The sequence below is a fragment of the Malaclemys terrapin genome, chromosome 9 (assembly GCF_027887155.1).
Source record: "Malaclemys terrapin pileata isolate rMalTer1 chromosome 9, rMalTer1.hap1, whole genome shotgun sequence".
In the NCBI taxonomy this organism is placed as follows: Eukaryota; Metazoa; Chordata; order Testudines; family Emydidae; genus Malaclemys; species Malaclemys terrapin.
Genome location: NC_071513.1, coordinates 89,274,329 through 89,296,724, shown reverse-complemented (window position 1 = coordinate 89,296,724; position 22,396 = coordinate 89,274,329). Strand labels below are relative to the sequence as shown.

Below are 22,396 nucleotides of genomic sequence, written 5' to 3'. Positions count from 1 at the left end.
TTAATCATCATCTCTTGTCACTTGGATTCTCGCCCTCGCCTTCTTCCCTCCCCTCCATTGTAAAAAAAAAATCGATTTTTAGTCTGAGAAATATATTTGCACTTTAAAAAAAAAGTGGGTGGCACTTATGATGGTGTAATAAACGATAAAGTCCAGCCCCCTTTTTCAATTCTCTCCCCTCCCTCTTAAAAACATGTTATAGTTAACCGCGCGAGACAGTGCCCAACTTTGTTGAGTAGAGTGGGCCAGTTTGCTGCATTACATTATTTATTATATTTATGGTTACTTTTAAAAAAAAATTAGAAGCCACTACAATTTCCAGACGTTGTAACTTTTATGTAAACTCAAAGAGAAATAATCTCTCGGGTTATTAATTCGATATCGATTCCTTCCCCTCTACCATTCCAGTCCAAATATCTAACCTCCCTCCTAAAATCCTAAAATGATTTGTTACTAGATAAATCAATCAATCAAGATCCTTAAGGAAACGATTCCAAATTGTTCCGTTTGCACAAAACAGGAGGTGTAGGATATTTATTGTGAAGTGCAAAATAATATTCAAAAAGCTGCTTTTCATTTTTTAAGAAGTCCGTGCCCTTTTCGATAGATGTAAAATAGACATAAAAAAGGAACTAGCTCATCGCAGATTTATAAACCTAATCTTTTTCTCAGACCAAATTCGGTGATAGATGGAGTCATGTTGCTTTTTAATGTTAAGAAGTAACATTTTAACAACTTTTGTAAACAGATCATTTATTGATTAATTACGCGCCGCTTGTGTCTGTCTGTCTGTCTCTGTCTCTGTGTGTGCAGTGAACGGGAGAGGAAAGGGGAAAAATACAAAAATTCCTGCCAGGAAGAGTAGAATTTAGAGCGATCACAATATCTAAATGCCCCATAGATGGACAATGTGCATATCGCAGATGCAATATATGTAGCCAATTAGCTTTTTTTTTTTTAAAGTGGCAATTAACGTTCTAAACTGCATTCCAGTTCGTGCTGCTTTTTATACGTTAAAGAAAAGAAAAGAAGAATAAGGCTGCTGATTTTGTTAAACGCTTCTTAAATAAACACATTCACACAGAGACACTTGCACTTTCGGAACACATTGAAACAAGGCGAGGTTTTCCTGCGAAAGAAAAATCCTCCCACCCAAGTTCTCCCTATTGGCTGCTGATTACATGGATGGAATCGACATGTTTAAAGGGGATGGTGCATCCGTAATCAGTCTGCCCCTATAGGACTTCTGTCTTGGCGACCTTTTTGTGACCTCTCTCGCCGGAGGAGGCTGCTGTCACTTTAAAAATTTACTGAAAGAGGAGCCTCTGTCTGGCTTCCGACGACTTTGTTGCAAGGGGGAGATAGTTCCCTCTCGCTCTCTCTCGCCTCTTTATGGATGGCCGGTCAGATCTTCTTTAAAGAGACAGTTCATGAAATGGAAACCCCTGGCAGTTGAGTGTGTGGGGTTGCAAAAAAACTAGAAAGGGAGGGGAGGGATGAGGAAGACGCTCCGGCTGAGGAAGAAGCTCTCACAGGACAGGCTCTGAAGAGGAGTGTGTGTGTGTGTGTGTAGGAAGGGGGGGGACAGCCTCCCACCTCCTCCCTAGCCAGCACACACTTGCACTTTTTCCCTGTGATCACCAGCAGAGAAGTGAAAGAAGTTTTTTTTTTAAATGGGATTTTTTTTTTCTTGATAACTTTCTTTACACACACACACACAACCCGAGCAGCCGATCAGAGCAGGAGGGGCAGATCGGGGAAGGGGATGGGGAGCCGGGAGGAATTTGCAAAAAAAATAAGAACAACAATAACAATGATCAATAATCATCATTAAAGCAAACTCCCCCCCTACACATCTCCCCCCCCCAAAAAAAATAATAATCCAGCAACAGCAAACCAACCCCTGAGAACTCCAGGCGAGGAGAGAGAAACTTTCCAACAAATGGTGGAAGAGAGTGGAGCTTCCAAGCAGCGACCCGAGCCGGCACCAGGACACCAGCTACCCACCCGCTTTGCAGACCGACGGCGAGTGTTTTTTGTTTTGTTTTACTTCCAGCCGCTTGAAGGACCTTCCCCCCTCCCCCTCCCTGTGCACGGAAGCGCTCAGGCTTTAGGAATCAGTGCCGTGGGAGAGAGAAGGTAAGAGGAGCGGGTGAGGAGAGTTGATCCTAGACATAACAAACTCGCCGTCCCCCCTGACACTTTCTCTTCGTGTCCGCTCTGTCTTGGGTCAGGAACTTGCTCCCTGGCCCCCGGGTGCCTTCCCTGCCCTGCTCAGACTTGTGATTTCCTTGTTGCTCTCAGGGCGGCTACGACTCGCTCTCTCCCTGCAACTTGCTGGTGTCTCTCTGGGGCGAGGGGGTGATGTGTGTGTGTGTGTGTGTGTGGAAGGGGTGGGGGTGTCTGGCTGGCTGTCTCCCTCTGTCCCAGGGATCCAGAAAGAGAAGGGTTTGGCGAGCCTAGCTAGATTCCTGACAAAGCAGCTTCTGTATCTGCCTTCGGCAAAGTTCCTCCTTCACAAGGATCTAGTCTAGAGCCCTAAACTGCGTGGCTCTGCCGAATGGTTACCCACGCTCCCCTCCCAGATACACTTGCAATAACCCTAACATCAAATCCAAGGAAAACCAAGCGGGTTGGAAAGGGCAAGGCGTGTAGAAAGAAAGAAAGAAAATCAAATAAAGGCTCCTCGGGGCAATGGTCGCTTTCTGAAAAGGCAGAACTTCTGTGTAAGCAGCAAAGGGGGTGGCAGGGGGTGGGAAGTCACTCCTGCAATTTTGTTTTTATTTAAAAGTCTCTGGTCCTGTCAGAGAAAACCCCCCAACTGAATAAAACCTTCGTTACCTCCTGGAGACGTTCCTCTAAAAACGAGTTAAGCAGTCACAGGCGTTTGGGAATGAAAGAAAAGTTAAAGCATTGTTGCAACGAGACGAAGAGATTTAAGTTTCCAGTGGAAATGCTCTCCGCTCTGCAAGAAGGGCATAACATCGGAACTGACCATACGCACGATCTGCTGTCTTAGTGCTCCGTTGACGGGAGCAGCTGAAACGATGTTAACACTAAAACCATTTAAACGTAGACATTAGAATGCAGCTAAAATACTTGCCTTTTTTCTGGACTTGTAAATGTAGTTGGTTCGGATTATTTCTTGGTTTTGAAATTAAAATATAATTGTTTAGATCGCTCTATGAGACCGTATAGAAGAGTGGAGGGAATATTGTTCTGTTAGTTTGGGGGATGTCTAGTCAATCGTTTCCTCTTTTACCATGAACAGGGCCTGATCCTGCTTTCCCCACGTACCCCAAGCTTTTATTTGGACTCAGGGGAAGCGTGGGATGCACAAGTAAGGCAGGATCAGAGCCCCTATTGAAACACCATCCTAAACCCCAGTGGCAGATTTATTTTTAAACAAACTACAAGGAAGCGGAATTCGAAATGAACTTCGTCAATATCGTGCAACTGAAATGAGATGATTTCTTCCTGTGTGACAAAATCGAAGCCAGTGGCGGGGGTCAGCTGTGTGGTGTTTAAGTCTGGGGCAATTCACTTGAATATTTACACCTAGTGATTTAGGGTCAAGTTTGTTACAATGAAATAATCTTTAAAATGAAGCGTCCTGACAAGACCGAAGAACTTACAAAAACTCCTGTGACTATTTTAGCCTGAGAAATTGGCTTGGAGGAAAGAAGGCAACTTTTTCTGCAGCACAGTCGTTACCAGAAAGTGTCCTTTTAGAGCGTGCTTTTTGCTAGCACATTGGTTGCTGTTTAATTGCCTCCTAGTCAAAAGGCTTGTTCATAGTGTGTCTTGCCTTGTGTCCTCTAGTTTGTCCCCTTGAAGTTTGTGGTGAGTTAATGATCTGAATCTACTTCTGGAGGATTACCTGAACTCTATGTTAAACTGCTCTAGGGCTAGGAAAATGTACCCTCAACTTCAGTTTTCACCTTCATAAGGGCATAGATAAAGCAGCTTTCCAGCTGGGTTCATTTAATTAATGAATCTGAGCTGTTGTGGGGTAGAGCTAGACTATATTGTTAGTGTTTGATAGAAAACTTCCTTAGGTTTTCATTAACTAAATGATATACAATACCAGAATTCCTTTCCATTCAACTTGAAGGCCAAAAGTGCTCTGGGTCTTGACTTGAATACAAATTCTTTAAGTGCAGAAACAATCTCTCTCTCTCACACACACACACATTTCTAACAAATAGGTTAATATACTTTCAGTATAGAATATGCCAAACAGGAGAACTTTCCAAATGTAATATTAACTCTATGTATATGTTGGGCTATTGCTGAAAGCTTCGTATAGGCCAGTCATGAAACCTGCAGATAAATGGTGATATGCAGTCATATATAATGATTAGCAATTTGTCATAATATTAGAATAGAACATCCTTTTTAACTTGTCCACAATCAATCTCATTAGATTTGTTTATTTTCTGCATAATTGGAACTATGTATTGGTATGTGTGGAATATTGTGCCATGTTTTGCATGAGTGTTTACATTGTTTTTCATTTATTTTCTTTAGTCTGGCATAGAGGGTTCTGTTATTAACCAAGTCCTGTAAATTGCTTCGATTAAGGGGTATGATTTAAGTGCTAAAGGGGGGAGGGGTTTGGGAAGCATAATATTAAAACAAGATTAATAACTCTGAATCTAAACATCATTTAGTGGATGGAATTTATAACAAACATGAAAATGCTAAATGGGACCTAAAAATAAATTCAATTGGAAACAAAGAAAAAACAAAACACACACAACCCCCAAGAGGACTACCACAGACACTATTCTTAATCATTCTTGTGTGTAATCACAGACAAAAATTATGTCAAAATAGAATTTTAAATGATAAATATTCACTCATATAAAATGAGAAAATCAGATGTTTGCTAAATGAATATATTTTCCATTAGCAATGATTAGCCATCACATTGATTATGGGTAAGCATTTTTCAGGACATGTTTACAACAAATTTATTATCCCTTTCTTAATATGCATATGTTCCAACAATTATTTTAAAAGTCTCACTGGAGAAACATATTTTTGAATAAAACATGCTTAAGTGATTATCCATTTGTTTATTTGAAGACCCATGATTTATCTTTTAATTAGTGTGGCCTGACACCAATAGAAAGATTTACCCTTTCATATTCTTCCTTCTAGATCTTGGATGAGTTTTGCAATGTGAAGTTCTGCATAGATGCCAGTCAACCAGATGTAGGGAACTGGCTCAAGTATATCAAATTTGCTGGATGCTACAATCAGCATAACCTTGTTGCATGTCAAATAAGTGATCAGGTATGTTGTGGGCGCTTTCCGGAAAAAAATAATAGCAAGCCACAGTACATTTTATGACTTGTTTGTTGATTATGGTACCAGGTAAAACACGATTGTGAAATTCAGAATAGAGTCATTTTTACCAGCTATTGCAGATAAGAATTTCCTAATTTTTCACTTTAATATCCTCTTTGTAAAATACATTGTTTTTATTTTACACCTGATATGTAACATATGAAACCAGAATTTTCCATTTGTCATCAATAATATTTTCTAATTTATCATCCAGTTTAATAGGATGGCTAAACTAGTGCTTTCAGTTAATCAAAACATTGTGTGAAATTAATGGAAAATGGAGGTGAAGATACAAAACAAAAACAACCTCCCTCCCTCCCCCAAAAACCTCTGCAAATATATTTTATATAACTATGGATATGAATATACATATGCATGCATAGAATTATGCCTTCTCATACAATGAGATAGAGCTAATAATAGTTTTATTCTGAACTTATTTATATTTTTAGGTAATTTTTTCCCTTTTAGTTTAGTGCAAGGTTAGGACATTGACTTTTTATTGGATTGAAATGTTAGTTTCCCTCCACCTACCCCAACCTTTAAAATAAGGTTGGGGTAGGTGGAGAGAAATCATAGTAAAACAGTTTGCTTTGAAAGACTCTGAGTACTTGTTATTGTTTTTTTTTTAACATAAAGGTTTCTTTTAGTATGTGAATACCAAATAAATGCCATGATGAAATGTTTTAATTGAATGAAGTTAGGTTAAGAACATCAAGATTCATTAAAGAAAAGAAACTAAAATTTGAAGGGATACCAGACAGTGAATTCTCATTTTATATTTAAATGTTCATATCTGTAACACAGTATTTGATTCTTTTAATCACTGTATTCCATTGTCACCAAATAATTAATTGAAACAGGTGGATTTTAAAGATTATCTTTAGTTGATTTAATTGCCCTGACATTATTGAAAAAAAAATCAAACAAGACACAAAGCTTCAGTTAGAAATCATTCTTTCCAATCAAATGCCAATATATAAAATGAATGTCGGACGGTCTCCCATTTGCAACATCATTACAGGATTATGAATTTGTATCTGACAGAATGATTGATTAAAATTGACTGAAATAACTTTTATAAGAAACTGTGATCAAGTATCATTTTCATTTTAAACTTTTAATATTCAGCATTAAATGCATGCAGCATAAAACAAATCAACATACCGTGAGATAACTTTATTTTTTACATAGCCGCTGATTCAACAAAACAAACAATAAAATTGGTAGATGAAAAATACATTCTCAAATTTACAATATGTTTTATACAGAAAACAGTCAATTCTGTGAATGCAGAGCATTCATTTAATCATGTTGCAAAACGGAAACTATGCAGCTGAGCTCACATATCAATATTTTACATTTAATAAAAGTTGGAATAAATGGATAAGTTTAGTAAAGGAATAATATGAGTTGATAAAAGTGGCTTACTGTCTCCATGTTGATATTTTTGTTCTGCAAATAAAATATGCATTGTATCAGAATCTTTTCCTACACACACACATACATGTTTTGATGTTTTTGAAATTGAAGTTATAGAGCTTAGAAGTTCCTCTTTTTTTAATGCTTACATTTCTGAGATTTGGTGGTGGTAACTGTATTGCTGCCAATGATTTCTTTCATTCACTGGAGACTTATTTATTTTTGCACAGTTGTGTGCTCTTCATAATTCCCTATTTTTTACAGAATATTGTTGCCAAGATTTGTAAATTAAAAACTGGTTGCCTTTCAAGTAGTATGTTGTGTGAGATCTGCTGTCAACAAGAGAAAATGGATTGCTGTTACTATACACACTGAACATTTATCCCCCAAAATTGTATCTGTCCGCAGGCATTTTATGAGCATAGCCTAAAAAAAATAATTCTATATATGTGCTCTTGAATCTTAAACTGAATAGTTCTTCCAATTGTTAGCTCCTCCTTCTGCTTTACTCTGCACAAACCTGTGAAAGATAAAATAAAATATAATAGGAGACCAAACTGTGAAATTGACATTACGTGGCCAAATATCTGCATATAGAGAGGGCCAAATAAAAGTCAAGTTTAAGCTTATCATGTATATGCATTTGTGTGTACACTATATATGGGGGTGTTTGTGTCAGTCTGTCTATATAGACGCCCCCTCCCCCCCAACTTGGTTTAAGTCAGAGTTAAGGTTGAGAGAACACATCAGTAAGTTGTCGATAGATCAGTAATAGATGCTAGACAGTTAAGTCAGGAGGTCCCCGTCCTGCTTTGATATGAGAAAGCTGCACTGAGCTCATGGATGAAAGAGCTGACTCAAGAGGTTCTCCTGGTCTGGTGTTTCACTCTGTTTTCCATAAGAAATAAGACCTGCCAACTAGTGAATAAGAAAAAAGCAACAGAGGGTCCTGTGGCACCTTTAAGACTAACAGAAGTATTGGGAGCATAAGCTTTCGTGGGTAAGAACCTCACTTCTTCACTCATCCCATAATGAGCACTCTCATTGCATGAGAGACAATTCTCTACTGAGGCAAGGACAGAGACACTTGATCAGCAGTAACTGTTAACCTCTAATTACTTCAACTCACCTGTAAAATTCACAGGCAAACATTGAACGCTATCTGAAATGGCAAAGGATATTTACCAGCACTCTGACCCTAGTCTGAACACCAGTTTATCGTGCTAAATGCAAGCCTGATTGAAAGACAGGTATGAGCACTAGACTGCTGGAAACAGAGTTTTCAAATAACTCTCTGAACTACCTATAACATAGTCAAGGTGCTCAGCGGAACGTCTTCAGTCAACAAAAAGAGAAAAACATTTTTTTGTTTTCTATGTGAGGCTTTATGAAAGACATATCTCCCCCACCCCCATGTTCACGTTTGAGGTCAGGTTTCATCACGTTGGATCAACTTTACAAAATGTCTGGGCTCCTTCGTATAACTGTATAAATGAGCTTTGCTGAGATGAACAGCTTGATAATAGTGGGATGCAGTCAAAACATGTATGCTGGATGCAGCTCATATTTCATTTGATTGGGGATGGAATAGGATTTAAAGGCTGTATGTATGGGTATTTTTTTTGTTTTGTTTCAAATAGAGCTGATATAGGATTTCTCTGTGCTGTCCTCCTATTATCTCCTGTCCTGTCTAATCAGTCCTAAAAGAAGGTAATTCAAGAAGTACATGAATAATAAATTCCACAAATAGTGCACTTTCATTTTTTTCTTTTCCCCAAAGAGCCTACAGTATTTACAGGACTGCAAGGAGGCTGGCCACCATTATTTCACTGGAATGTTTATTTCAACTTAAAATCAATTCAGATTTAATACCAGCTTTTGCTATCTTATAAGACTCAAGTTTATTATTGCTAGATCTCTGTCCATTTATTAGCATGATATTTTTTAAAAAAATGACTGTAGAAAGAATAGAATAGTTAGACTTTCTGACAGTACTAGCATCCCAGCAACACTAATTTTTCAGTACAGATTTTGAAGGAAATCCCATTGAAAAAAGAGTAGTAACTATAGTAATGTCTTTTTAAGGGGACTATAGTATATTGCAAATGCACTAGCAAACTGATATCAGTCAGCTTCTAATTATAAAATACAATATTTTTTAAAAGTCCAGTCAGTGGTATTTATACTTAAAGCTCCTGATTATTGTTTTTTAACTTACTTATTGCTTCCAGGCCTCCAACAGTGGCATAGCCATATATAGAATGCTGGAGGGCTGTGCTTAGGTTTTTCTCAAGGACACAATTATTGGAGATTCATTTTGTTTTAGCTATTGAAAATTCCAGATAGCTCAAGATTAGTTTGCTGAGGATTTTTCTTGTTGAAATCAAATTTTATTATGCTCAGTTATATCTACTGGATAGAAAAGCTAGCAGTATCTCAGTCCTAACAACTATCAAAGTATACAGGGCCAATGTCCTAATTGCTGTACCTTTTACCAAATCTGATCACATCTTAGAGTTTTACAAACTTTTTAAATCTGCAGACACAGCTGTGTGTTTCAGATTTTACTGCCCCTGTCACTACTCCACTCCATACAGCTCTAAGTGGGAGAATAACACAACGGTGGCCATAAGCATCTCTGCACTCCTCAAACAATCCTACTCATATATGCACCTGCAAGGGTTGTGTATTTAAAGAATGGATTTTGTGGCTCCTGCTTGATGATACAATGAAGTTAAGCTTTTGCCTGTTGGCAGTCAGGCAGGCTTATTTACACTACATTTATTTAGGGCTTGATTCTGCCATGCTTCCTCATGCTCAGTAGTTCCTTACTCAGCATATAAGGCCTGGTCCAACTCCCATTATAGTCAGTGGCAGTCTTTCCATAGTCCCATTGAAATGAATGGGACAGTCACTCTTTGTTATGATGGGAAAATCTTATTGCCAGGTTGTTTTACTTTCCAGCCTACACCAAGGTTGCTTCTTCACTTATTGCAATTACGGTTAATGCTGGCTGTGAAACTCCTGCCTTACATTTTACATATATCTATATTATCTGCGACATAATACACTGTAATCTTTTAACTCATCACACTGTCCTTTCCTGAAGTGATTTAAAATTGGAAGGAAATTTTCAGAAATGTAAAGTCATTATTAATCTTGCCATTTGCGACAAGTCATACAATTGAGATAACCTTGACAACTAATATTTAGTAAATTCAAGAAGACAAGTTCTTTCTGAGCATATGTTGATGATAGATTATTTAATCTTCGTATACTTCCAAGAAATAATATGGAAGATTATCACTGCCAACAGAGAGAATGCCAGGCTGTAATTCACCAAGTGGATTCTTCCAATTCTTTTGTGGATTATAAATGGCAGCAGGGCACTAGCAGAAAATTCTGCCATGTTGTCACTTGAGATATGTATTGTTCTACTTTGTGATTTACCTTATGAAGCATTAGTGCTTCTGGAAATGGCTTGGTGATATTGGTGGACACACACACTCCTTCTCTGAAATTGTGTCAGGAACTTGGTTTTGTTTGGGCCAACGTACAGGTACAATAACCAAACCCCCATCTGATCTAATTGACAGCATTGTCACCAGTCTTTGCAGAGAGGCCAAGGATTTCGAATGGGCACAGAGGGATTGAAAAAGTCTCCCATCCCCAGGGGTAGTCCTTCCATGTCAGGGTTGAGGCACATTGACTGGCTCACTATGGGGGAAATTGCATTGCCACTGTGCATGCTGTGACTATTCTATGGAAGGCCGTGGTGGTCAGTCACTAGGACTATGGACCTTTTGTGAGCACTGGAATTCACAATGAAAAAATAAAGTGCAGCTGGGTGTGATTTGGACGATGATGGTTAGACACATGCTTGTTATAGTGAGCTGATTACAAAGGGCAGGGATAGGCTCTGCCATTTAGCACCACCACTGGAAGGGACATTGGGAGGCTGCACCACCTGAGGGAAGCACCAGGAGCCGCTCTGCCCCTGGGAGGCAGAAGTCCTGTCTGAGCGCCCCGACTATATTAAGAGGATGCTATTACAACCCTCCATGGTAGTGCTATATACTCCTGCTGGTGTGCTGGTCCTCCTTTGTGAGCTGGTGTGGAGGTGGTGATAGTGGGGGGATAGGTACGCTCCTCTCCACCTCTCTTGGGATAGCACAGACCTCCAGGGGAGAAGGCAGGGAGTCTCCATGAGTGAAGCTCTGTCCATTATATAATCTGCCAAAGGGTGTGTGTGTGAGATGTGCATCTCCCCACTTCCTCGCTTTGCACCCATGTAAGGGACAGGCAGAGTCAATCTTTGAGTTGTTTTCTATGGATTTTTGCTGAACTTCTCTAAGTGCCTGATTCAAAGTCCATTGAGATCAACAGAAAGACTCCCATATGCTGTACCCAGGCAAAACATTGATTTACTTCAACTGCTCATTTGCCTGAGTATGGCAAGATGGATGCGGCTCATATTTCAAAATTCAGATGTCCAACTGTGCAAGTTGTTCATCCTAAAATCTAAAATTGCATGTTAGTAATTTGGACTATTTGAATGTTTAATTATAGTCTGTTGCAGAAGTATGTATTAGTTTGCACTTCACATTTTCTGATGGGCTTAAATCCATATTTTGTTGGAGTCTTTTTGATGTAAAAGTTATTATTAGTTTTGGCCATTTAATTTGTTTTGCTTGTCGGGTAAGTTCTACTTTTATTCAGAAATAACACTTTACTATTCTAAGATCAATGCCAATTGGCAGGGCTCAAGAATGTATGCACTTGCTTGCCTAACCTGATTTAAGGGTGTAGTCCTATACTGATGCACAACTTCTTGCCATGTATATACCCCTTTGCTTTCAGGATTCTAGCCTTGTGACCCTAGCAAAAAAAGATTGAACTAAGAGGGTTTGATCCTGTCATTGTTTCACACACACAACTCCAATTGAATTCAGTGAGTGTATGGACATCATGCATGGAGAACGACCGCAGGATCAGTGTCTAACTCTTTTGCTAATTAGTGTGTGTCCAACAATCTCAGCTCGGATCATTCTTCACACCTTGTGATCAGTTTATGAAGTGATACTAACGCCCGTTGAACATTTTGTCCTGAGTGATAAAAATGCACATAGACATATATAGCAAGGGAGCCATTTTAAAACATAATTTAAAGTGAAAGATGGCTATTTTAAAGTGCTATATAGCTTTGAGAAGGTGAAAGCTATCCTTTCATCTGTATCATAGGCAGGACTGTCCTCCCACTGTGCTGATCAAATGCATGAGGCCATGACTGTCAAAAAGAAAACCACAGCCTTTTACCTGAAATTTATTGCATTTGAATTTTCGTCTTGTAGGTACTCACACTTGCAGTGCAAGTTTTCCTATTGTTCTATCAACTGGGAGCATAATGCACATAATGCAGTGTAGGATTTCCATTCCAAAACAATAACACATGGTTCTGTGGAGAGGGCTAATGGACCTTATAAGACTTTTATTATGACTATCAATGTGCTTAACATTTTTCATATTCTGTTCCTTTTCACCGTCTTTTTCATAGTCAGCTTCTACTACAGCTGAAGGCAATTCAATCCATTTGCCAGTGGGGTACAGGACATGTAAATAGTGAACTCCTTCCTCCTAGAGCTATAAGTAAGTTAAAAACAATAATAATGTAGTTTAAATAGCGCAGACTACCTGCTTCCAAATCTGAATAGCATCTGTTATCTGTGCCAAAATCTGAATTTCCCAACTAGTATTGGGACACATACAGTGTTTTTCAAAGCTGTTGCATGTACAAGAATAAAAGGTTTAGTCAGATGCAAGAGAATATAACTTCTCTTCAGCAGTGAAGGCAACAGATGTGTTCATATCAACTGTTGACTTTGTTCAGATATGTAAACTAAGTGTCCCTTTCCCCCCCCCCGAACTGGTATCGTTCTATTAAACCTTTCCTAGGTGGCTGAATGGCAAATTGAATGATGTGATAGTAAATAAAGAATTCAAACAAAGTGGTATAGATTTCACTGGAGTAAGCAGAGATCAACAGTGAACTTCAAAGTGAGCAGGCGGCAGTGCCTGAAATAGTCGTCTCTCTACAGATTTCACAGGGAGTGCATTTTCTCTATTATTTCAATTATTACAACTTCCTGAATAGGTTGAAGGTCATTCATAATTCACACTTCTGTCATCTTTACACATGCCAAATGCAGTCTATTAAGCATAAATAAAATTTCGAGTGCCTGACCAGGAAAAGTAAACTGGGATTCATAACAATGAGGCCTTATTCATCCCTTTGAAAGTAAATTGTGTATGTTCATTGTTTTTTTTTTTAATTTCCCTTTTCATCATTGCAGTTTGGTTCCCCTCTCTCCCCGCCTCTCCCTCCCACCCCGCATCAGTAGCATAAACATACTACCTTAAATCAATTCAGACAAAAAATGAATCAACAAAACCCTCTGCTTCAAACATCCTAAACGTTGAGGGGTGTTTGAAATCCATACCCAGATCTGGTTCAGAATTTTGCTCCTCTCTATATAACGGGCTGAACCAAAACCCCATAACCAAGACCACTGATCTTGGGGCATTTGAACTCTGGCTCTGGACTTGGAAGTTTGGGCCTATTTCTATCACATATGATCCTGCAATTTACAAGGCATATTGCTTTGCCTGTGCATTGTAAATTGCAGGACTGGTGCTGTAGTTAGATAGTAAAGTGGCTTTGATGAACACAAGGGATGAAATCCTGGCCCCATTGAAGTCAAAACTCCCATTGACTTTGGTGATTTCACCCAAAAGATCTTTAAGCTTAATAGTACAAAAATCCATATACTCTGCACTACCATTTCCAACTGCAAGTAATAACATTATGAATATAGTCGGCTATTGGTTTAAAGAGTCAGTATGAAACAGATATGGTCTGAAAGTAATTTATGACCTGTCAGCTTTCCTTGCAGAGGGCTTCCTGATTCTTCAGACCCTCTGTCGTAGCCGATCTTATGCTGGTTTAAAAGAACCTAAGCCAACATATTCCGTTTGTACAGGGCATTGAAGAATTTCCCACTGTTTCTCAGGCAGGACAATTACAATTGGTTTTGGGTGGAGAAAATGAAAAAAATAAATCTTATAGAACACATTTACATGAAATATTAGGAATGTCTACTAAAACCAGATTACATTTACCAACACTATAATATTTTCAGAGTTCAATATATGCTATTTTAAATCCCATTAGGATGCAATTTGGCATATAAATTTTTAGACCAGGTGGAATTTTGTTTTGCATGTGCAGAAATAAAAATAAATAAATTAAATAAATAGCTAAGCAGTTTTTCATTTCCAGAGCTTCAAAAATGTAATTTGGATCCATTTGGGGAGCTTTGTTTTTTTTTTTTTTTACAAGCACAAGATCAAAACATAACTTAATCTACAAAATATAATTTTGCTGGTGTTTTCCTACATCTCTTCTCTTCACACAACTCAAACTGAAGTCAGTGGGAGTTCTGGGAGCAGAGAGGCTGGACAGATCATTTCTTGGAGGAGACTAATCTCTGCTGGTATTCCAGTTTATTTTCAAAATGCCAGCTCAGTCAGGCTAGACAATTAGCTACGGAACACACACATTAATTAGTTCAACATGTGTACCATGTCTGCAATACAGGAAATGCATCATACTAAGGGTTGTTAGAAGGAAAGCTGATGCATCATAACACACTTCAGTGCAAACAAGATTCCATTTCAAATGCATATGAGGCCCATGTGTCCTGGGTTTTCAACAAAGAGGGGAAAGGTCCATTGAAATATCTTCTATGGCATGGCATGAACCAAGTGGAGGAAATATTAGGCAACACTGCACTACAGCTTTTGTTCATTCCTTGGTATTGATGCACTACTGAGCTCAGAAGTGTGGCTAATTTTACATACTATAACACAGAATCAAAAAGCACCAAGAGTATCGATTTGGGGCAGAGCTGTGAAACCTCAGTGAGAGCTCTGGCAGGGATTGTGGTGCTCTCTCTCCCCAAGCTCTTCCCTGTGCCAGGAGACTGCCTCCCTTGGGGTCCAGCTGTGCAAGTCAGTGCAGTGGGCAACGTCATGATCCTTCCTCCTCTCTGCTCCTTTAAAGTAGGTTGCATGGACTGTCTTCTGTGGGAGTTGCATCAGGTCCAGAAAGGAGAAGTCCTAGGGCTCTTCTGAGCTCAGGAACTTCTGTTGACTCTAATCCTTGCATGGGGAGTACAGTGGGAACGGAAGATTCCTCACTCTCTCAACCACCTGGCACACCTTGTCTAGGACTAGGGGCAATGTGGCTCAGTGCATGTGTGATGTCACACATTCTGAAAGTGTGTGTGTGCGCGCGCGCGTGCATATTCTAAACAAACCTGCAGAACTCTTGACAAATTTCATTTGATAAAAGCTTAGCAAATGTTGAAATAACAGGTTCTTGATGACCTCCAAAATGCTGCCATAATGTGGCCAGTCTTCAAACCATTATACAGTGCATTAGCCACACAATTTATGATTCCACCATGTCAAACATTTATCCCACTCCAAGCCCACTCCTGCACTCTTCCCATGCATGGAACTATCTTTGGAGGCAAAGGAAGGTGCATGAAGAAGGACTGTAGGAGTGCCTTCAGGTATTTCCAAGACTGAATGTCATGCATCCATTATTTTACTCCTTAATCAGTCAGCAGCTTAGGCTTGTCTTAGGCTCATCAGTCTATATATAAATTAATATTACCTTTCAAGTGCATGGGGACCATTATACTTCTGGAAAAAAGACTCAGATTTAAATACATCTGTCTGAATAAATGGAAAAACAAATGTTGCTTAAAGCAAATATTCAGTGGATGCATGTTGACATCAGATTTATTTGCAGGAGTTAAAAGCTGGCTTCACTTACATGGGTTTCAGTCGTTGATCAAATGAGTTTGGTTGCCCAAACCAGGTCCCTGGTGCACCAAAGTCCACATTACAAATCCCCTGCATCATTTGTCACAATTGGCAGTATCTTCTCAAGAGAAGACTATAACAACAGGTCTTGTGGCTCAAGCTTGAGGTGCATTAGCATAGCTGTGTGGGGAGGCAAGCTCAGAACCTCTCTTTCCTCTGGAACTGCTCTCAGTTGGACCCTCACATTCTCAAGAACAATGAACAATAAACATTTGCTTAAAATTGAGAATGAACTCAGCAAAGTTAAAAATCACTAGGTCTCCGCGTCACTGTGCCATTCATGAGTTGCTGTGTCACCTTTTTAAACTCCATCAAATAAATCCGGTATTGCTACTGTAGTCACATATTCTCTCTCTTTTAATATATATGCACATTACACTTCACAGATGTTGACTAGGCTCCTTAAGGACTGTTGCAATATTAATTTATGTATATCCTACAAAGAGTACTTTTAAAATCTTTGTCATTTTGAATGTTCCACTTTGATTTCATGTGCTTGTTTAAATTAGGCAATAATAAGATTAAAACCGATAGTATTAGCAGAGCAAGACAAAGGTCCTGATTCTGATCTGGTTTTACACCAATATGGCTGCATGGACTTCATAGAGGTACTTGTGATTTACACAAGTATACATCAAAACAGAATCAAGCCCAACGAGACTGTGATATCATAGTACTTCCTTAAAATCCTTTGGCATATGTGTGAAGGCTGCATTCGCTATTGCAAGATTTCACTGCAGTTCCAATATGTCACAATTCAAATGTCAATGTGCTGTTGGAAAGGAAGCTAATAAGTTAAACCTTTGAGAGTTGCCAGCAAAGGAGGTGATTCAAATTGTTGAGAGAAGTCCATTGTTTTCTAAAGGGAAATAGAATTCCAGAATGAAACATGTGACTTATAAGCATTTATCTAAAAGATAAAAAAACCACCAAGAAAATCCAAATGACGGTTTGACCAGGACAGCTCTTAGCATAAAGGAAAAGGGAGTTGTAATCTTGACAGAATGGGAGGGGAAGTTGTGTACAAACTCCTACTCATGGCTTTTATTGGGAAAGCACACAGTAAACAGTAGGCTGCAGCATGTGTACATTGTGACGGATGCGTTTTCCTCAGAACTTCTTGTGTGGAATAATCGCAGCCTGTCTTGTGAAAATGCTGGTGCTTATTTCAGTATAACTGCACTGCTTGCAGACTTCAGGTGGCTGAACTGCTGTTCTCAAAACAAGCCACAGAATGTCTTAAAAAAAATCAGAGGAAGCTCCTCATTAAGTTATTTTTAGATATTTAGCACATATTTGTGGTTGAGGCCCCTTATAAAAAAATAAACAATTGGGTTTTAGGGCCACCTACTGGAGAAAAATGATAATGGCACATGGGTTAATCTTGTATTTTTGTGCACTAATTAAGATATGTCTGCGAGGAAAAAATAGATGTAAGATGGTTCTTTGCAAACAAATGTTTTTAAATGGTTGCAGCTAACAGTTGCCTTTTCTCTTGACTCAATAAAATTAGTATTGAGAGTCAATAGTTTTAGAGAAAACCCTGATCCAGCATCTATGAGCCTAGCAAAATATCGTTTTCAAGTGTTTGCATTCAACAAGTTTCCTAAAATTTGCTGATGTTAATTGAGTTGCCTCTAGACTATGCCTAGTGGAGCTTTTTTTTTTTCCTGATCTGCACCTTTCCTTCTGAAACAACAGGGGAAAGATAGACTTTGTTCCCTTCTCATTAAGTCCTAATTACTCAATTCCTTGAAAATCTCACAATCACATGTATGAGTTTTCTCCAGGATACACACTGGCCAAAAAGTATGTGGTCCTATTTACCCCAGTGCATTGCACTAGTTCTCTTCCTCATTCTTTCCTGATAACTACCGTGGAACCCAGTTGCCAGACTCTGTAAGGTTTTCCTACAGCTGTGACATCCAGCTTCATGACACTCTCCACAGGCAGTAGGTTTATCACCAGCTGTGTATGCTGTTTGGCTGCTGATGGGCTCCTTGGGCCATTTTCTCATTGTAGGCAAATTTTTCCTTTGATTCACGTTTGAAGCTAAGGGATAATCAGCAGCACTGTTCTGTACAAGCCTCCCATAACATGTCATTGCAGAACCTTTTTCCCGATGAGCACATTTTAATCCAGCTTGTTCTCTCTCCCTTGCTTTTAAGTGGTGCAACTCCACTGACTTCAGTGGGGTTACTCCTAATTTACATCAGTGTAATCAAGAAGAGAATCAGACCTTCTGTGTGTAAATCTGGAAAGACTTCATTAGGGTACATTCATAGCTCATTGGCAGAGCAGCAGGGAACTTGTTTTATTGATGATTTGTGAATAGGATATGTATTATTGGAAGATTTGTGAATTGACAGCGACATTCACAACCCTCCACTCATCATCAGCTCATTTCTTGGCATAGTTTGTTGAAAGCAAGATCTTTTTTTCATAGGACCAAAGAGCAAAAGGGATGGGGCCAGATTCTCTGCTAATATAAAATTGGCATTGCTCCATTGACTTAAATAAGTAGAGGATCTGGCCCCATATTTAAACCTTGCTGTGCCTACAAGCATTACTTAGTACACATTTACCTCTTGTGAGATTCACTGTGATTCTGTTTTTCAGATATTCTACAGAGTTGTAGCAGACATTGACCCAGGAGAGGAACTGTTACTATTCATGAAGAGTGAAGATTATTCACATGAAACAATGGCTCCAGATATTCACGGTTAGCAACTTTTTACCCCAGCCTATCTAGTTTGATACAAAATGTCCATTGAAAATAAAGTTGGGTAAATGTCTTGTTGCTGGTGGAACCTTCCTGAATCAATGGTATTGTAGCAGTGTAGCTAAGAAGGAGCTTTTAAATATATATATATATATACACACACTTATCTATTTATTTCTCTGCAAATCCTGGCAGTAAATACACTAATAGTGCCCAATTTTTAACATGACCGAAACTGTTAATTCAGCAACGAGTTTTACTGTTGTTTGTGACAATAATATCCCCATTGCTGATGTGGTTTAATTGTTAACCTTTCTAACTTTCAATGATTTCAAGGTTAGAAATGAAAAGTCCCTAAAATAAATAATGAAAGATTGCCTGGGAGTGAGCTGATGTCTGAAATTGCTTTTGGGGGATTTTCTGCCATTCATAAACTACAGGAGTGCATGATGCCCCTTATGTGAACTGTAGCCTGAGACTCACTCCGGCACCCTGTCTGCAAGTTTCTTGAAAGTGAGATTGTGCTCTGAAAAGTAACTGCAAAAATAGCATTATGAGGTTCTGTGCTTACTGTGTCTCAACCACACCAGATCAGACTTGCTCCATTTACAAGCAAAGAGCTATTTTTTACCTGCCAACCCTGCAGACACCTCTCTAGGATTTTTTTCTGCTTCCTGTATTAGCAGTAATAAAGATTCCACTGTCCACATTTTTCCTGTAGTTGTATCTCTACAACCTCACTCTCTTTCAGATTCTACCCTGACCTATTACACTGACCATGCCCAACCTCATTGTCTGCAGTGGGGTCCGACAGGTGTAACCAAGTGTACAATTAGGCTTTGCAATTGGAATTGAGTAAAGAATTCTGTGATGATACACAAGGAGGAATAGAGTCTAGCTCGTTATCTCGTTAAGCTGTGTTGGCTGTGCAGGACTAACACAGGTGCACAATGGTTGCAAAGTTTTTGTCACTCTCAGGTGAGCATATGTGATCCTGTATACATGCAAAGAGCAAATCTAATGAGTTAAATGGTGCCTTTTTGAAACCTTCATCTTTCAGAGTAAAACTATTCGTCCATAACTCACTTGTTAATTTTTTACCCTTTACACACAAACTGTACCTAAATTGCGTAAGTAGTTATTCATATCCTGCAAATTATATAGACTCCAAGAGACTTCCAATGTGTTTATAAAGGAATGCCCTGTTGTCTGCAGAGCAAAGGGCTGCGTTTACATCACAACTATAGGGTCTCCAGCCAATACCCAGCTGTGTGTAGTGGGTGAGGATTGTGCTAAAGTGTACTAGGGGGGAAGTGGGGCACCAGCCATTGCCTGAACATTCAGAAATCATACATAGGGGCTTCCTCAGGGTTCCACACTGGCTTAATTTACCCCTCCCCCGCACCTTTGGATGAAAAGAGCAGGATTTTTGCCCCTTTCATTTCCTCTGCAGTTTTTTTAAAAAAATGGAAGCAGTAAATAGTAACTTTGTCAAGCCGTTGCTGAAAACCTTCAAGATTTCAAAAAGGCACCATCATCCTTTTAAAGTGCAGTGTTCTTCATGACTACTCCATGTGGTTAGAGTAATTAATGCATCGTTGTAAAATGTTCTGCAACCACACACAGATAGACCCATTCTCAATCTGGCCTTTTGTTTTACTAATTTGGCTAATTTTTAAACTAATTTAATATATAACTGGCCTCACTGGGAGTTTTGCCTGAGTAAGGACTACATAATCAGGTTCTTATGGTGGTAGTTTCTTTGGGTAGGTTCCCCAGCTTGACCCCCCTTTCTGCTAAGTACTTAAACACATGACTAATATTATCCATATGAGTACACAAATAGACTATTCATGGTTAAAGTTATATACATGCCTAAGTGCCTTTCTGAATCAGAGTCCACATACCTTTTACATCTGCAATATTGACAGGATAGAAATAAAACTAGGACATGTGACTTGACACAAAGACAGTCAATGTACAATTTAACAGATGGAAAAAAATGTGCATCAGAGGATCTGGCTTTCCTAGTTGATATTTCAGACTCTCACTCAGTTAATAAGAATATCAAGTATTATTAGATTTTGTTTGTGAAATAACTCCACACTCATCATACTAGTTCATTTTTATGGTGGCCTTTGATAAGAAATACATAGGGATTGGCCCTGTTCTCACTGAAATCAATGGCACAGCCTAGTGACTTAAACTGGACAGGAATGGATGCTTATTCAGAGCATGGTGTCACAGAGACACTGGGTGATGCTCTGGAACTACTCCATATGAAGCCAACCAGGGTCTCAGGTTACAAAGGACACCCGTCATAGCATACATGCAGACAGCTGGAGCAGTCGCACCTGCCCCAGTGGTCTCAGCCAAAGTCACACACCCCTATTCCCACCACTGAGGTATTGGTGCAGCACACAGGGAAACTGAGGCACATGCAGTATTCATGCAAAACAGTAAAACTCACATAGGCTCAACAGTCAGGCTGACATTTAACATAACAAGGGAAAATACCCATTTTGTCACACATGGGTAGGAGAGGAAATGTCAAAACGTCTTTAAAACCTTCAAAAATATCCTATAGGGCATTTTCATACAAGTGTTTGTGCCTGAATCAGTTTAGACCTCACTCCAAAAGATAGGGGTTGCCCACTTCTATCTATCCATCCACCTAGCTCCCATCACCACAATATTTGAGGATAATGATTTGTGTCTTGTGTTAATCTCAGGATCCTCTATCAAAAATATCCAAGGTGGGTAATAGATTATTCTGCACTGATATAAAAAAACCTGGAGAAATGAAATATCCTTTCTCCTAGTGTCTTCTCAGATTCTTCCTTGTTCTCTGAATGGCCATAGGTTTTATTGCAAAGCAGTGGGACAGCTGATGAAATGATAGTTAAAAATATGTCTGAAGTCCATCGCAGTGAACTTGTCTCACTGCACCATGTCTCCTACAACTTATAACCAACTAATTTGCCTTCCAGAGGAGCGCCAGTATCGTTGTGAGGATTGTGACCAGCTATTTGAGTCCAAGATGGAACTAGTAGATCATCAGAAATTCCCATGCAGCACACCTCACTCAGCATTTTCTATGGTGGAGGAGGACTTTCAACAAAAGCTTGACAATGAAAATGACCTCCGGAACATGCATGACATTCAAGAATGTAAAGAGTGTGATCAAGTGTTTCCAGATTTACAAAGGTAGGAATAGCCACTTAAAATCAGACACCTACAATAGGTCTAATTCTGTATTGGTTTCAGTAGGAATGCACAGGGTGTAAGTTTGTGCAGAATTTGACCCAATCTTCTAAAACAGAATACATATGAAAACAGAATCATAGAATGTTAGAGTTGGAAGAGACCTCAGGAGGTCATCTAGTCCAATCCCCTACTCAAAGCAGAACCAACACCAACTGAATCATCCCAGCCAGGGCTTTGTCAAGCCAGGCCTTAAAACCCTCTAAGGATGGAGATTTGTCGGAGATTTGTTTAGGACACACTGATCAGAACATTCTTTATTTAACCTTACAGTTATTATGTGTAAGTTGCACACTCAGGCCTGATTTTGAAGCCCTTATTTGTGAATGAACTGAACCCTAAATGTGACTGGGCCAGATCCACAGCTGATATAAATCAGCACAGCACCACTGAAATCAGTAGAACTACAGTGATTTACACCAGCTAGGACCTGATCTAATTATTCTTCTTGTCCTAGGCAGAAATAATTCAGAACACTTCTGCATAGTGTTCATAGTTTGACAACAGTTTTTTCTGCCCACACTAGCAGTGGAAGGCCAATTAAAATGAGGCAAAACTAGCCACTGGAAGTCTGCTATATCTTAAAATATGTTAGATAGAAAAAATCACCATATAGCAGCACAAAGCTGAAGATGATCACAGGGACCCATGAAAAACACACCAGTTTCCTCTTTTTCTGGAAAA

At 39.1% G+C, this 22,396-nt stretch overlaps 1 protein-coding gene across 7 annotated transcripts in view; it reads left to right on the top strand.

Annotated features, from left to right (window-relative positions):
- Positions 1 to 22,396, top strand: part of MECOM (MDS1 and EVI1 complex locus) — a 467,885-nt gene that overhangs the window by 397,711 nt on the left and 47,778 nt on the right. For 4 of the 7 annotated variants that reach the window (XM_054039741.1, XM_054039740.1, XM_054039746.1 and 1 more), the window contains exons 3-5: positions 5,167 to 5,301; positions 18,346 to 18,448; positions 21,439 to 21,655. In XM_054039741.1, coding sequence (XP_053895716.1) covers positions 5,167 to 5,301; positions 18,346 to 18,448; positions 21,439 to 21,655 — 455 coding nt within the window. Of the gene's footprint in view, positions 1 to 1,056; positions 2,140 to 5,166; positions 5,302 to 12,338; positions 12,424 to 18,345; positions 18,449 to 21,438; positions 21,656 to 22,396 lie in introns of those variants that run through there. The other 3 variants (XM_054039742.1, XM_054039744.1, XM_054039743.1) reach the window with 3 other exon arrangements.